The sequence below is a fragment of the Cololabis saira genome, chromosome 14, assembly GCF_033807715.1.
Source record: "Cololabis saira isolate AMF1-May2022 chromosome 14, fColSai1.1, whole genome shotgun sequence".
NCBI classification, from domain to species: domain Eukaryota; kingdom Metazoa; phylum Chordata; class Actinopteri; order Beloniformes; family Belonidae; genus Cololabis; species Cololabis saira.
The window spans coordinates 31,490,081-31,507,426 of record NC_084600.1 but is presented as its reverse complement, the minus strand read 5'-3'; the positions used below and the strand labels follow the sequence as shown (position 1 = coordinate 31,507,426).

At 42.9% G+C, this 17,346-nt stretch overlaps 1 protein-coding gene across 2 annotated transcripts; it reads left to right on the top strand.

Moving 5' to 3' along the window:
- Positions 1 to 287: 287 nt before the first annotated feature.
- alg8 (ALG8 alpha-1,3-glucosyltransferase) lies at positions 288 to 17,344 on the top strand. 2 transcript variants are annotated; one of them, XM_061740399.1, is made up of 13 exons: positions 288 to 381; positions 2,034 to 2,112; positions 3,228 to 3,421; positions 5,280 to 5,389; positions 5,789 to 5,856; positions 6,381 to 6,507; positions 10,714 to 10,817; positions 10,890 to 11,010; positions 12,467 to 12,606; positions 12,723 to 12,862; positions 12,937 to 13,034; positions 13,797 to 13,869; positions 15,999 to 17,344. In XM_061740399.1, the coding sequence occupies exons 1-13, from the start codon at positions 305 to 307 to the stop codon at positions 16,222 to 16,224; spliced, it is 1,557 nt and encodes a 518-aa protein (XP_061596383.1). In that variant the 5' UTR covers positions 288 to 304; the 3' UTR covers positions 16,225 to 17,344. The 2 variants fall into 2 exon arrangements, with proteins under 2 accessions (XP_061596383.1, XP_061596384.1); XM_061740400.1 differs by having other exon boundaries at positions 15,983 to 16,201.
- The last annotated feature ends 2 nt before the right edge of the window (positions 17,345 to 17,346 follow it).

The following is a 17,346-nucleotide window of genomic DNA, read 5'->3' as shown; positions in this document are numbered from 1 at the left end:
TTAGTTTTGTATCCAGACCCTGGTGGTCAGTGGAGGAACTACGTCATGTCAGTTCTTGCTTAGATTCAGCTCGGGAGTAATTAGTAAGCGGGTAGAGGGAGAAGGACACCCAGCAAACAGCGACTGGACTCGAACCTGCGCCTCGTTGAACCCGTTCAGTACCAAGTCTGAACCAGCAGGTGGCGGTGGCGTCCTCAGACCAGCGGTTTTCCTGCCGCCATTTAAACTCTCTAAGAGAAGAAGAAGCCAGTGTCTTTGTCCGGCTCCGTTCTGTCAATAAAGTTTGCTCTCCGGCTTTGACAGAATGGCTGTCGCGGATTCGTGGTTCGTGTCACTTTCTGTGGGAGTTTCTCTCCTAAAGTGTCTGTTCTTCCACGCATAGTGAGTACAAACACCCCCGACCCGCTTCAGCTTCGCAGGTTGATCTATTAGAGGATGGTTTAAAAACGGTTAGCCTTTAGGTTAGCGCCAGTCAGCGTTAAAGTCGTGTCTGTTTTGTGAAATCTTCTCTTAAATGAAGCTGTCGGGGTTGCCTTTCAGACGGATTCATGGGACAGTGTTCGTTCCTGGGGTTGGCAGAGATGTCTGGGTTTATTCAAGGCGAAAATACGTTTGTTTTACAGTTCAGCAGTGATGTAGTAGCAGGTTTCCGCCTGAAGAGGGCGCCGTTACTATAGAAACGAACTGTCTTTAGAAATGAAAGTCCTGCCAGCAGCATATCCTGACTCTTCTCATTCACGGAAACAGCTTATAATTCGTGAAAACCGCTTTTTAATTCATGAAAACAGTTTATAATTCACGAAAACAGCTTTCTAATTCAAGAAAACAGCTTTCTAATTCACGAAAACAGTTTATAATATTAATGAAAACCGCTTATAATTCATGAAAACAGCTTTTTAATTCATGAAAACAGCTTTTTAATTCACGAAAATAGCTTATAATTCACAAAAACATCTTTTTAATTCACGAAAACATCTTTCTAATTCAAGAAAACAGCTTTCTAATTCACGAAAACAGCTTATAATTCAGGAAAACAGTTTCTAATTCATGAAAACCGCTTTTAATTCATGAAAACAGCTTATAATTCATGAAAACAGCTTATAATTCATGAAACCCGCTTTTAATTCATGAAAACCGCTTATAATTCAAGAAAACGGCTTATAATTCAAGAAAACTGTTTATAATTCACGAAAACGGCTTATAATTCACGAAAACGGCTTATAATTCACGAAAACCGCTTATAATTCACGAAAACCGCTTATAATTCACGAAAACAGCTTATAATTCATGAAAACCACTTATAATTCATGAAAACAGCTTTTAATTCACGAAAACAGCTTATAATTCACGAAAACAGTTTATAATTCATGAAAACCGCTTATAATTAATGAAAACAGCTTATAATTATTTAAAAACGCAGGTAAATCCTCCACATAGGAACAATAATGTTTCCCCCGAACACCAAAACTCCAACAGGTCTGTTTGATGAGTGATAACTTCTGACCTGTCAGCGAGTCCAGTCCAGCGGCAGGACTCTTGCTCGGGGTTCAGGATTGTCTTGCTGAAACATGCAAGACCTTCTCTGATAAAAACCAGGTGCAGATACTGTTGAAAATAATGGAACATCTTTGTCAGATGAAAGACGTTCAACATTTGGACCTCTGGTGTTTCCAAATGTGAAAACATACATGTATTTTTATTTTACATTTTTATGATCACTTTAATTGTAGGATTGTAGGACCATGGTAACAACTCCCCCCCCTCCCAACGGCAGGAAGTGCCGTGTGCGCTCTTAATAGTACGTCCGAATTAATGCACACTACTGATATTTACTCAAAAGTGTGCGGAATTTAAGTATACTTTTTAGTATATACTTTTTAGTATGGCATTTCGGACGCACCCCAGGTGTTCCAGCTGTTTGTTCCGTTACATCAGAGATGCTGGATTTGATAACCAGCTGCTCTTAGTCTGGAGGTCTGGGCTGCAGTGATGTTGGATGAAGCTTCACCTGGACTTGTTGTGTTTGTGTCCAGCCGATCCACAGACTTCGAGGTCCATAGGAACTGGTTGGCCATCACCCACAGTCTGCCGCTGACCAGGTGGTACCATGAGGTAAGTAACACCCAATCAGGTTATCATGAGGACAACACTAAGTACCCCCAGTTTGTCAAATCCACCTTCAGCTGCAACAACTCTCAGTAGATGTTTCCAGTCGGACTTCATCACTGTCTCGGTTGTGGAGGAATTCTTGTCTGTTCTTGTTTCCAACAATGCTTCACTTCACGGATGTGTGGTTGGACGTTCATGTCTACACAGCTATCTGAAATCTTATAGAAGTCAGTAAGAGCGTACTTGGTACCGCCCACTAGGAATGGGTGATATTTTACCGTTCACGATAAACCGTCAAAAGAATTCGCCACGGTAAGAATTTGTCATCTCGCGGTAAAAATGATAAATTCCCGTTGATGACGTTTTTGTGTAAAGACTGATTTATGGTTCTGCGTTAAATCCACGCACAACGTACAGGAAGGAAGGAAGGAAGGAAGGAAGGAAGGAAGGAAGGAAGGAAGGAAGGAAGGAAGGAAGGAAGGAAGGAAGGAAGGAAGGAAGGAAGGAAGGAAGGAAGGAAGGAAGGAAGGAAGGAAGGAAGGAAGGAAGGAAGGAAGGAAGGAAGGAAGGAAGGAAGGAAGGAAGGAAGGAAGGAAGGAAGGAAGGAAGGAAGGAAGGAAGGAAGGAAGGAAGGAAGGAAGGAAGGAAGGAAGGAAGGAAGGAAGGAAGGAAGGAAGGAAGGAAGGAAGGAAGGAAGGAAGGATTTAATTTGGTTTTTATTTAATTTATTAATTGATGTAGTTTAGTAGCACTTAGTATTCTTTTAGAGCAGAGTTTTGGGGGCTCCAAAGACTGAATGTGGTGATAGATTTATAGTTAAAAAGGTAGAATTGAATTGGTTTTTTTTTTTTTATCGGGATAAATGCCAGAAATTATCGTGATACATTTTTTAGTCCATACCGCCCATCCCTACCGCCCACTCAGAAGAGGAGAACTTTCTTTGTGGCGTGATTGTGCCTGCTGTCGTCGCCTGGTTTAGCTTGTTTTCGTGTTGGTGATGGGTTCATGTTGGATGTTCTGAATGTTTCTGGAATAATTCTCCGGATATATAAAGTGGCGGTTTGTAGTGGTTGCAGATGAAAGGTCCAGCAGATCGCTGACCCGACTTCTCTCTGCAGAATACGTCCGAGTGGACCCTGGACTACCCGCCGCTGTTCGCGTGGTTCGAGTTGGGCCTGTCGCAGGCGGCGCAGCACTTCGACAGGAACATGCTGCAGGTGGAGAACCTGAACTACGCCAGCCCGCCCACCGTGCTCTTCCAGAGGCTGTCGGTGGTCTTCACCGACCTGCTCTTCATCTTCGCCGTCAGAGAGTGAGTGACGGTCAGCATGTGGCTAACGCTGTTCCAGAGACGTTTTATAAACGAGACACCCTGTCACTACCTTATTTGAGTCCCTACCCTATTTGAGTCACACATGCGCAGTCGAGTCCAACATCGTCGGCCATCTTGGCAAGCAAAATACGGCAACACCACTTGGACAAACTATATACATAAAAATAAATGGAAAAACAGCAAACCCTCCATAGTATGTTTTAAAAACGAAATAAAAAATTATATAACATCTATAAAGGTACTATCAAAAGAAAATCAGTCTATAAATGATTTATGTGAAACCATTTATGTTTTAAAATGTCAATGTCTGTGATTATTTTATTTTGTGACTATTTTATTTATTTATTTATTTATTTTTTATTTAATCTTAGAAGATTGTCTTGGAAAAAATGTATAGGTATATCCCTAACGTATTGTGAGTAGAGTAGAGTCTAAGATTAAATAAAAAAATAAAAAATAAAATAAAATAATCACAAAATGAAATAATCACAGGGGTTTACATTTCAAAAAAAGTGTTTAAGCTTAGCAAGATTGTAATTTAAACTGATTTTCTTTTGATAGTACCTTTTATAGATGTTATATAATTTTTTATTCCGTTTTTATAACATACTATGGAGGGTTTGGCTTTTTTTCCATTTATTTTTATGTACATCGTTTGTCCAAGTGGTGTTGCCGTATTTTGCTTTCCAAGATGGCCGACGATGTTGGACGCGACTGCGCATGTGTGACTCAAATCGGGTAGGGACTCAAATCAGGTAGCGACACACCCCACTACGGTTGGGTTTCCTGTATCTGTGTCACGTGGGTTTCCCCACTGCCCCTTTAGGAAACTAACGGCAGGTCCTGAGTCTATTGAGTCCTATGGGAAAAGTGAACGTGAGCACAGATTATTACCAATTCCTTCGCCTCATAGTAACCTAAGTAAATATGGGTAACATTTTTCAAAAGCCACATACCTTTTGAACAATCTGACACCAAAATGGCAATTTTCAGACCGATAAATTAGGAAAAAATTAACTTTGTTTGAGACCTGTCTCTGTCTGAGCAACACACTCTCAAGATTTGGCTCTCATAGCTAATAATATTATATAGTATAATAATAATACATAGCTCTCCTCAGAGTCGTCGGTCACTGCAGAACTGCCAAAGTCGTTTTCCCATTGGATAAAATGAAGTTTAAAACTAAAATAAAACTTGCTTCTTTGCTTAATAATACTGTTATTGTTATTATTGAAATCTTTTTGGAAGGGAAAAAAGAATATTAGACTGATCAGATGATCTTGTACTGGATTGATATCAGATAAAGCAGAGCAGATAGAAGGTAGCAGATAAAAAAAAAAAAAAAAACAGTGGCAAAATATTAAAGTTGTACTGTATCTAGTGTTGTATGTTCCAAAACGATGTGGGGAGAGGGGTGGCCACGCCCACTTAGGAGACAGGAAGTGTTTACCATTTCATACCCTTGGCAGTAACGGTAATGCGCTATCTTCTGTATAGAGGATCTTTGGCTGTTCTACCTCAACCAGGACGTTCCCAGTTTGACCAGCAGCTGAGCTCCCAACAGAAACTGGTTTCTCAAACCGCTTTCATACGTTTGTACTTCTGTCCCTTCTGAATGTAGTTTACGTCACTCCCCAGCAAACCTCGGTGTCATTTATGTTCCTATGGTTGCTTAGCAACACATCCACCACGGGCCAGTGACGATTCAATACATGTGGTGTTTGCGTAGGATATTGTTTTATTTAATTTATTACTTTTTATCTGGTCCTCGGCCGGTTGCTCAGCCTGCTGCAGGTCTTTAAATCCCTCCGTCCTGATTGGTCCTGCCCTCCTCCAGGTGCTGCAGATGTGTTAAGGAGCAGAAGGGCTCTCGGGACGTCTGGAGCCGGCCATCCTTCGTCCTGGCGGTGCTGCTGCTGTGGAACTTCGGCCTCCTCATCGTCGACCGTATCCTTCAGCTCGGTTTAAGAGCTTCAGGTTTCATCAGATTTCAGGTCCAGAATCTCATTCGACTGTCCTCCATTTATCCCGCCAAGTTTCTGTTCCTGCAGTGTTTTTCTGCCTCATCTCCACCAGAGCTGTCTGGAACGTTCTCAGAGCAGATGGAGAAGATAGGTGGAGGCTGATCTGAAAGACGACCAGCAGGGGACGAGATATTTTGTCCTAAAAGCATCTTGTGAATCAGGTCACGCTTACCGAGTCAGATCCGTTCACTCATTCAGAACTATACTTTCATTTGTTGTTATTTTGTTATTTTTAGACAACCAATGACGGTGTCTTCATCCATTTACTTTCACACCAAACTGACGTGTTGAACTTTCCTCTTTCCTTCACGTTCTTGCTCAGACATTCATTTCCAGTATAACGGTTTCCTGTTTGGTTTCCTGCTGCTGTCGGTGGCCAAACACCTGCAGGTGAGAACGTCCCGGTCATGACCCGAGACAGAAACTCCTTCTAAATCCTTCCTTATCTACTCCTTCAGCTCTTATTTATTTATTTATTTTTTTTTTTAACTTTATTTCAATTACGGAAAATACAATAACAATAAAATAAATGGCAGGCATCATTCAATAATATAAAAAACAAATATACATAGGCATCATTAAAGTCCCAAAAATATAAAATTGTTCTCTTCACAAAAAAAGCTACAATAAAGTGCAAGTAGTTCTTGACATTAACAATTACACCAAATAATAAAAGGAAGGCAATACATTCAGATATCCGTAAACATTTCTTTTATGAGATTGACAGTGTTATTACATTTTTTGTTATTAACCAATTGTATTGTCTCAAAATATATTTTGAAATCAACTTTAAATGGAACTAAGGATGGACAGAATTTGGAAAATTTTGCCTTATGAACTCCTTCAGCTCTTATTGTGAAAGGGCCTCTGTCAGTGTGACGTCATAAGGTAGTTTTGTCTCGTTTGTGTGGCAGTCTAAGCACCTGCAGGGGGCGCTGCTGTTCGCCGTCCTGCTCAACCTGAAGCACATCTACCTGTACGTGGCTCCGGCCTACGGCGTCTACCTCCTGAGGAGTTACTGCTTCACGCAGGACAACGCAGGTGCAACACTAACACACTTCACCTCTCTCAGCATCACAACCAGGTTCAGGTCTTTGCAGAACCTGGTTTGGTTTTTTTTTCACCATTCTGGTGTAGATCTGCTGCTGTGTTTGGGATCATTTACTGTCACATGACCCAGTTTCAGCCGATCTTCAGATGTCCACACATGTGTCCCTAGAAGACTCTGATCTACAAAGGATTTCATGATGCACTCAATGACTGAAAGGTGTCCAGGTCCAGACCAGGTCCGTGTACTTCGCGGCCATCCGTTTTTTGTTTGGAATGACAAAATAAAAATAGAGAAATAATCCGTTTCCCATCTTTTGTTTTGATAATAAAAAACAGAAAACGGATCGTTATCCATTATCCGATTTCATTGATGTGTTTGAAAATCGAAATTGGGAATTAAAACAGCGAGTGGAAAACTCTTTTCTCTATTTCCTATTCGTTACCAAGGATACTGAAAACAAGGATTGGACAAATGGGGGGATTGCACATGCGCAGTAATAAATGAAGAAAGTTGTTTCTGGTTCTTTTGTTCATCAGATTGAAAATTAACAGTTTTAGATTTTTTTAATGTTGAAACAGAAAATAAATCAAATATGAAACCTGGGACTGAAACATGAGTTTAATCTGTAATCTGACTTCACTCCGTCATGAAACTGCAGTGATGTTGTGACAGTCCGTTCAGCTGCAGCGTCCAAAAAAAAGCAGCGTCCAATCAATAACATAAACTGAACTCTAACATACTGGTCCGTGTATCTTTTGGTCATTGGATTTTTCCATCATGAGTGGGAATCAAAAAACAAAAAACGATTGGTTTATTTGATTTTCCTTTTAAAACAAAAAACAAATATTGAATTACACTGCATTTTTTCTTTTTCTGTGTTAATATAATTTAACAAAGATTCAAAATACGCTTTTATTTTCGTTTTCTATTTCATATAAGAAAAATGAAATTACTAGTGAACAGGAACGAAAAACGAACCAAAAACAACCGTTTATTCATATTCGTGCACCGGAAGCTGGCATTTACAACCGAGTGAACTTAGTTCTGGATATTTGACAGGCATTCCTGTGACAATTCTCTCCAGGGGAAGTTTAATTTTAATATTTTATTGGTCGGGTTTACGTGACTCGGAAATGGCTCTGTATGCGGCAGTTCGGGTAACCATGGTTACCATGGCGGCGCTGGAACAACAGATCGAGGATTATTTTTTAAAGATTGATTAAGGACTTGTTCCACAGCGGTTTGACGCACAATGACATTTCCTGCACGTTGCAGCAGATGTGTCTCCTGCAATGCTCAGAAATCAGCGTCAGAAGATTCTGTGCTCGGCATGATCTGAGGAGAAAAAGACGCAGAGCTGGAGAGCGTTTTGATTCAATCTATTTATAAGGTTTTTATTCAGATGTCCACAGTATATTGCAAATATACACACTGCATGCGACGCGAGCGAGAGTCAGCGTCAAAAACAGTTCCATTGCTTTATTTTTTATTGCACTGTCTACACTGGTTGCGAGCGACGCAGCGTCGTTTTGAGCTGGACTTTTGTCGCACGCCCTGCTTCTATTTTCTTCCCGTCGGTCGCGTTGAAAGCCGGTTGAAAGTTGAAAAAAAAGTTGAAAACGCTGTAGGAAACAGTCATTTCAATACAAGAACCTCAATAAAGTGGCAGCTGCTGGAGATCGCCAGGCTGGAAGATTCTGATAAAATAATAAGATATAATAAGAATCTTATCTTAATCTTATTAGGGCTTAATTTGTCCCGGATCCTGCCGGATTTCTCGTGTCCTCTGCTTTTCCCCCACATCCTAGCAATGATCTGACATGCTGACATGTTTGCTGCATTTAACACCACGAACACGCTGGTCACTCCAGCTGTTCGCTGTTTGATTGCGTCACCACACGCCGTTATTAATTGTTCGGTTTTTTCCCCACTTATTCCACCGAATAATAAGCTTGTTTTCTGTTTAGAAAGTACAAACGTAGGGAGATTACAAGTAATCACCCATCTTTTACTTGTCCCTTTACTCTTTTAGGAGTTATTTTAGGAGTTTCTTTCAGGAGCGCACGGGCGGGTGAATAAAAGGCGAGTCTCCGCTGTCAATCAAAAGAACGCGGTAGAACGTGGGGCCGATAACGGGTTCAGAGCGGGTCCGATGCCACGCAGTACGGCGCGACAGTCAGACGCTCGCGTGCAGTTAGGACAGGCTGTTAGGGAGCCGTAGCCTAATTTCTGTTGACCGCTTTGTACTGATCACTGATCACCCCGATTACGTTTGCAGTGTACACGTTTAAAACCCATTAAGCATGTCGGAAGGCCGTTGTGGCTGAGTTTTGTCATTAAACGCCATAAAACTTCTGTCGGACTCAGCGTGCTTCTCTGTCAGCAGCGCGTCATGCAAATATACAGGACCTAACAATAAACTCTCAAGCGGCTCTAAAAGTACAGGAAAGCCGCAATACCGGCTATCTGTGTTCACTGGGGGTGCTTGCTGGAGAAGGTCGGGTTGGAAGAACCTGAGAGAGCTCCATCAGCCATACCATGAATTCCGGCGTCAGGTAAAGTTTGTGCTGCAGTGCAATTTATACATATAATGGTAATCACATGGATACCTCATGCGTGGGACTAAATTAATTCTTCCAACCCGACCTTCTCCAGCATGCAGTGAACACAGATAGCCGGTCATTCGGCCATGATGAATCAAAGCGCTCTCCAGCTCTGCGTCTTTTTCTCCTCAGATCATGCCGAGCACAGAATCTTCTGACGATCATTTCTGAGCATTGCAGGAGACACATCTGCTGCAACGTGCAGGAAATGTGTTTGTGCGTCAAACCGCTGTGGAACAAGTCCTTAATCAATCTTTAAAAAATAATCCTCGATCTGTTGTTCCAGCGCCGCCATGGTAACCATGGTTACCCGAACTGCCGCATACAGAGCCATTTCCGAGTCACGTAAACCCGACCAATAAAATATTAAAATTAAACTTCCCCTGGAGAGAATTGTCACAGGAATGCCTGTCAAATATCCAGAACTAAGTTCACTCGGTTGTAAATGCCAGCTTCCGGTGCACGAATATGAATAAACGGTTGTTTTTGGTTCGTTTTTTCGTTCCTGTTGACTTCATTTTTCTTATATGAAATAGAAAACGAAAATAAAAGCGTAGGCCTATTTTGAATCTTTGTTAAATTATATTAACACAGAAAAAGAAAAAATGCAGTGTAATTCAATATTTGTTTTTTGTTTTAAAAGGAAAATCAAATAAACCAATCGTTTTTTGTTTTTTGATTCCCACTCATGATGGAAAAATCCAATGACCAAAAGATACACGGACCCATACTGCCCTCCCCGTTGGAAACGAATAGGAAATAGAGAAAAGAGTTTTCCACTCGCTGTTTTAATTCCCAATTTCGATTTAAAAACACATCAATGAAATCGGAAAACGGATAACGGATAACGATCCGTTTTCCATTTTTTATTATCAAAGCAAAAGATGGAGAAACTGATTATTTTGGATTATTTCTCTATTTTTATTTTGTCATTTCAAAACAAAAAACGGATGGCCGCGAAGTACAAAGACCAGACCATCATCCCTCCACCACCGTGCTTGACAGTGGGTCTGACGCAGGGGTATCCAAGTTTGGTCCTCGAGGTACATTAGTCCTGCAAACTCAGGGGTGATGACAAAACATCTAAGACATACTCGAGAACTGACTTTGGACGCCCCTGGGTTGAGGTGGTTCTGCTGGTTTTCTCTAAACATGGTTCTGGACATGAAGACCAAACATCTCCACGTTGGTCTCATGTGTCCAGAGGACTTTGTTCCAGAAGTCTGCTGGTTTGTTCAGGTGGAGGTTTGTCAACCTCAGACATTCCTGGGACGATAGAAGGTTTACACTCGTGAACCCTGAATTTCAAATAGTTTTCAATTGGTTTTACAAGGTTTTCCAGCTACATTCTCTTTTCTCTTCACTGATATCCTTCCCGCTTGGTCTTGTGTTAGCACACACCTGAACGTTGTAGAGGTCTGACCAGCTCCTGATGATCAGCTCATGAAGGGTTGATGATGAGCAGCATCTTCAACGCTGTGGAATTAGTAAAGGGGTCCTGGGTTTTGGCTGCAGGATCAATCCAAGTGTTCCTCGTTGTCCATCTCAGGTTTATCAGCCTGACATCAGGGTGTTTTGTGTGTCTTGGTGCAGACGGATCCATCAGGTGGAGGAGTTTCAGCCCGCTGCGTCTGCTCGCTCTCGCCGCCATCGTGACGTCGGTCTGCGCTCTGTCCTTCGGTCCGTTCGTTGCCGCGGTGAGTGGACGCAGGAGGACGAGTTTCCAGTTTCAGTGAGCCGATGAAAACGTGTGGTTGTTTTTGTTTCAGGGCCAGCTCCCTCAGGTCTTGTCCCGCCTCTTTCCCTTTAAACGGGGTCTCTGTCACGCCTACTGGGCCCCCAACATCTGGGCCCTCTACAACGTGGTGGACAAAGCCCTGGCGACGCTCGGTGAGACTCTGCTACAGACCGGTGGTGAAGCAGAGCGGGACATTAAAGTAGACCTGCTGGGGAATATCACATTATTATTTCAGTTTTATTTGGTTGGTTGGTTGGTTGTAGTGTTTATTTCGAATATGAATCATATTAAAAAAACAGAAAGAAATAAGACAATTGTTTTAACATGAGACATAACAGAGTACATATTCAAAAGGGAGTGAGAAGAAGTAAAACGTATAAACTCTCACCCCTCTCCTTAAATATGACTAGCTAATATATGCAATGTGTGCAAACATAACATTATGCAAACATAATATTGCCTATTAATTACACACGTACACACACACACACACACACACACACACACACACACACACACACTAGTACCTACATACATGTATACATAGGGACACATACTGCATATAGGACAAAAGAAAAAACAAACAAACAAAACAAGACAATAAAAACATTGTAACAACACAAGCTACTGACCAGTGTAAGAAAATAAGGATAAAAATAAATAAATAAAAATAAACACTGTATTATTGCATTTAAAACAACAAATGAATGGAAAACTGCAGCTGTGAAAGTGCAACGCCCCTTTCTGGAAAACGATCATCTCAACTAGCGTCCCAATGATAAAAGCCTGAATTCTTAACGATGTTGCCATGACGATGCATTTGCGTAAAATGGTGCAGCTTGAACGTCCCAGTGGCCCGACGGCGTCTCCAGATGTCCCGTCACACCAGAGGTGTCAAAAGTATTCACATACATTACTCAGGTAGAAGTATAGATACTAGAGTTTATCAACTCAAGTTTTTTACTCAAGTAAAAGTATAAAAGTACTGGTTTCAAAACTACTTAAAGTATAAAAGTAAAAGTAATGTAAGGGGGAAAAAAGCCATTAAGGACAAAAGCCATTGAAAATGAATGCATCTTAGTATAATGCAAATATATTAAAGAACCATATATGTGTACTATTGAGCATTAACATGTGTTTCAGAGAGCAAAAGATATGATGACTAGTTGCCTATAAGTATTATTTGTAATGGTGCAAAAAGTCAAACTTCAGAGTCATGTTATCATTTATCCTAACCTTTATTGGAAAGTACATCCAAGTTTAGTTGCAGGAATCTGAGGGAACGGATGTAAGAACAAAACTGGACAAGAACATCTGAAACAACCACAACCAAATTCACTCTATCCGGATGGAGCAATTTAACTGGATAGGTTTTTTTAAAGGCCGAAATGAAATAGAGTAACAAGGCTGTTTTTAAAATGTAAGGAGTAAAAAGTACAGATAATTGCGTGAAAATGTAAGGAGTAAAAAGTCGTCTGAAAAATAATTACTCCAGTGAAGTATAGATAACCAAAATTTCTACTCAAGTAAGGTAACGAAGTATTTGTACTTCGTTATTTGACACCTCTGCGTCACACCTTCATCTCCCTCCACGTCTGTCTGTCCCAGGCGTCCGCCTGAAGCTGCTGCAGGAGGCGGAGCTTCCTCGAGCCTCCATGACGGGCGGGCTGGTCCAGGAGTTCCAGCACTCGGTGCTTCCCTCCATCTCTCCCTCCGTCACACTCGTCTGCACTCTTCTGTCCATCCTGGTGAGTCCAAACCACTGGTTCTGCTCCGTGTTCACCAGGTGCAGCGTTTTGTGGAAGCGTTTAAGTCCAGGTGGGCGTGGAGTCCGTTAACGGGTCTTGTGTGTTCTTCTGTGAAGCCGGCGGCGGCCTCCATCTGGTGGCGTCCTCGCGGCGCCCGCGGTTTCCTGCGCTGCCTGCTGCTCTGCGCTCTGGGCTCCTTCATGTTCGGCTGGCACGTCCACGAGAAGGCCATCCTCTTGGCCATCCTGCCTCTCAGGTACGCCGACGGTCAGGTCCCTTAATCTGAGTTCTGATGGACGAATGAAACCATGTCTGTTTGTCTTCCTGTAGCATTCTGGCTGTGGAGAGCAGAGAGGATGCTGGGATCTTCCTCGTTCTGACCACCACGGGACATTACTCGCTGTTCCCGCTGCTCTTCACCCCTGCAGGTACCGTCCTTCCAGAAGTTTCCGTCCCTTTCCCTCCGTTCAGCCCCGGTAGACGCTTTTAGTTATGATGCTAATTATTGTTACGTCACATTCTGATCAAATCTGTTCAAACGTCCTCGTTTCAAGAGTCTCTACCGAAACCACATCTGAAACTTGTACTGTTGGGTCCGGAACCTGGACTAGCATGTCTGGAACGTGGGCTATCGGAGCTGAAACCGGGACTAGTAGATCCTAAACTGGGACTAGTAGATCCTAAACTGGGACTAGTAGATCCTAAACCGGGACTAGTAGATCCTAAACTGGGACTAGTGGGTCTGACACCGGGACCAGCTGAGCTGAAACCAGCAGACCTGCACTGGGACTAGTTGTTCTGGTTTTGGTCTCCATCGTTAGACCAGCAGGTCGGCCTGGCCGTGACTCGCCACCCGCAGCTAGCTGCTCATGCAGAGCTCAACTACGGCGCGCCGGCGGCTCACGCTCAGATTTGGTTCGCAGCATCTGCAAAAAGGACGGAGGGTTGGACCAGAATCTAAGGTAACACTAGTTAGCATCAGCTAAGCTAAAGTTATCACAGCTGCTGTTGGGCGGAGCGAACTCCTGCCAAGATGTGGTGACATCACAAAGTGTTCAGTTCCTTTATTCATAGTTTGTTTTTGGACAACTTGAGACGGAGGACTCTGTTTTCACCAGTCAGAAGCGGCTCTGCAGCTCCGCTTCTGAACGTGCTCAGATGTCAGTAAATTGGTTGATGATGTTTTTCAGAGCTGCCAATCAAAGTGTGTCTGATGCTGATGTTCACCGTGTTCTCCTTCACTGCTCTTAGGAAGCTCCACAGGTAAGAACTCACCTGCCCATGTCTCATGTGACTTCATCCGGTTGTCGTGGTGATGCGTCAGACAGAATGAATTTAGTAATAGGGCTGCAACTAACGACTATTTTAATAGTCGACTAGTCACCGACTATAGAAACGATTCGTCGACTAATTGGATAATTAGTAATTTTTTTTAACGGGTTAAGACAGGGTGACGACCCACCCTGTCTTAACAGGGTGTTCTGTTCATGTGCAGGAGGAGGGGACCAGCCTGCATGGGTGTGCCTAGAGGAGGAGGCACACCTGACTCCAATCAGGCCCAATATTTAAGCAGGCTGGTCAGGGCCATTTGGCCTCTCTCCCCTGCTCAGTAAGCATGGTTTTCTTTTGGTTGTTTTGAGTTTGTTTGTCTTTAGTTTTCTGCACTTGCACATACACTACACTTACACACATCCACACCTGCCATACACCACTGATCAAACTGATGACTCACACCTCACCTTACCTGTTTGATTGATTTAATTATAAATAAATACATTGTTTTGAACATTTATCCCTGTGTGTCGTCTCCCATTTTTGTCATGACGAAGTCAGTTCATGACAAGATGGGGGCTCGTCACTTTAGTTAAGTTTACTGGTAGATTTGGGTTGTTACTTGCTTGTTTTTCTATCAATTGTTTGGTAAACTTAAGCTTTGTTTGTGTTCTGTGGAACAGACTGGTTTGGGAGACACACATAGGTTTTGTATGTATGGGAGGGGGGAGAGCATTAGGAACTCATTCTTTCACTGCAGGTTTATAAAGTTTATAAAGTGCTTTAGTCCTTGGGGCTCCAATTCCCGGACGAGCCCCCATCTTGTCATGAACTGACTTCGTCATGACAAAAATGGGAGACGACACACAGGGATAAATGTTCAAAACAATGTATTTATTTATAATTAAATCAATCAAACAGGTAAGGTGAGGTGTGAGTCATCAGTTTGATCAGTGGTGTATGGCAGGTGTGGATGTGTGTAAGTGTAGTGTATGTGCAAGTGCAGAAAACTAAAGACAAACAAACTCAAAACAACCAAAAGAAAACCATGCTTACTGAGCAGGGGAGAGAGGCCAAATGGCCCTGACCAGCCTGCTTAAATATTGGGCCTGATTGGAGTCAGGTGTGCCTCCTCCTCTAGGCACACCCATGCAGGCTGGTCCCCTCCTCCTGCACATGAACAGAACACCCTGTTAAGACAGGGTGGGTCGTCACAATTTAGTATGAGGTTGCTTTAATTATGTGGCAAATGATAATAAACACAAGAAAGATGGTACTAGAGCCCTGCTATAGCGGGACTGTTTTCTTCATCCTGCTCCCGCCGGCATCCACAAAACTCTGAGAATTCATGCTGCACAATAATAGAGATGCATTGATTTAGTGTCTTCTCCCGTCCCGCAAGAGAAATGTCCAGACAAATCTATCTGATTTAATGTTAACATGATCATTGTGGAGTTTGATGGATAATTGACCGTTCATAGGCACCTGACTGAAAGTTAGATGCAAATCCATCATTGTCATGTTCACACAAGCTTTTTCGGCTTTCGCACATCAATTATGATTGAGGTTATAGCAATGAGAGTAGCTGTGAGTGGCTCAAATAACACTAATAAATAACATAAAATAAACAAAGTTAACGAATAAAACGAATTAATTTAACAAATGAAAATACGCTTAATATCTTACCAAGGCGAGTCCGTTTCGTTCAACACTCCGACGTGCTTTCTGTTCAAATGCATTACCGACGTGCTCCCGTGAAAAGCACGGTCGGCTTTGCAAACCATCTTTTTATTCGCCGTATCGAGGCTAAAATGCTCCCAAACTTTTGAAGTTTTATTACCCGCAGCTGCTGAGACACTATCGTACATGTGCGACTCTCAGCAGAGATTGTATTGAAGAGAGACGCCTCACTCCGTTGGAAAATCACGCCTGGCGACAATTGTTGACAATGGAATTCATTGTCGACAATTTTGATTATCGATTTTTGTCGACAACGTCGACGAATCGTTGCAGCCCTATTTAGTAATAATCTAAACATCCTTTTTCGTTTGAGGGCTTATGGAGGTGCGTTGAATTGAAATCATGACATAAACATGGTAATCAGATTACTCTGCCCTCAGCTCCCAGGGACCTCTGCTCCGTCCCCTGGAGGTCGTCTACCTGCTGGGTCTGGCTGTCGTAGGGGTGGCCTCTGATGTCATCTTCCCCTTGTCGCCGTGGCAACAGAGGCTGCCTTTCCTCCCCCTGCTGGCAACGTCGGTGTACTGCTCGGTGGGCGTCTGCTACTCCTTCATGCGTCTGTACGTCAGTCTGCTGAAGCCAGACGCCAAATCCAAACAGCTGTGAGACGGACAGTGAGTTGTGTGTTGGGGGCGGGGCCTAACAGGTTAGGCCCCGCCCCCAACACGCCCACACACTTTAAGTGACGACTCGTCCAAGAGCAACGATTCAGAACAGCCAAGACGGCTGCCGAATAGGTGACAACAGCGAGGATCAACAAGTTTTTACAGTAAAACCAGCAACAATCCAAAGCAGCGTTCCTGTTCCACTGCAGATGTTCTCTAGTTGTAGCTCCGCCCACATCACACCATTCCCCTCTCTGATTGGTTGGACATCTATCCAGTGGCGTCCAGAGACGGTGGGTTCTCCGTCTGTTGGTACCGCCTCCCTGGGAACTTTCTGGGATTAAAACAGCCTGAGATCTATTGTTATACGGTAACCACGGTAACCGTTTGTCAGGGACCAAAACGCAGTGTTGTCATCACAGTATCAACGTCACTAAAACAGCAAATATTGCACTAATCTGTTATTGTTGCAAGCGGTCCGTGCAGGACCAAGCGTCTAGAAACCAGTCCATGGACCTGGAGGACCCGGGTTTAAGACCCGTCTCCAGTGGTACCGGTCCAGTTCCACAGAGCCCATGAACTCTTCAGGTACTCTGTTCCAACTCAGACGTGCTTGAATTCACATGGTAAAGATTTCCCTGCTGACCTCGTATCAATAGATGTTTGATTTAACTCTGGACTTCAAAGGTTTTCATTTATATAACTGGGAGAAAAATAACCACCTGCTTTCTAAAAGTCGGCGTTCTGAAGATGTTGATTCTTTGCTGTTTTTGAGAATCTCATTTACGGTTTTAAAAAATAAAGAAAATATTCATATAGTCTCGTAATCTGAGACGAACGTTTCGAGTTGCTAGAATTCCCAAAAGTGGGAATTTTAAGCGAACCCAGAATGCAACCAGACTGCTGCCCCACCTGTCCCTCGCGGCTGATGCATTCTGGGAAATACGGCAGTTTTTGTTTTGTCTGAACGATGTTCCTCTTGGGAACCCGAACAAACAGGATTCTTTTATAAACGAGACGACACTTGGAGGACGGGACGCAGAATGTTGACGTTCCTTTCACCAGACCGGACCAGAAGAGCTGAAATATGTTCAGCATGTGCATTATTTTGTATCTTTAAATA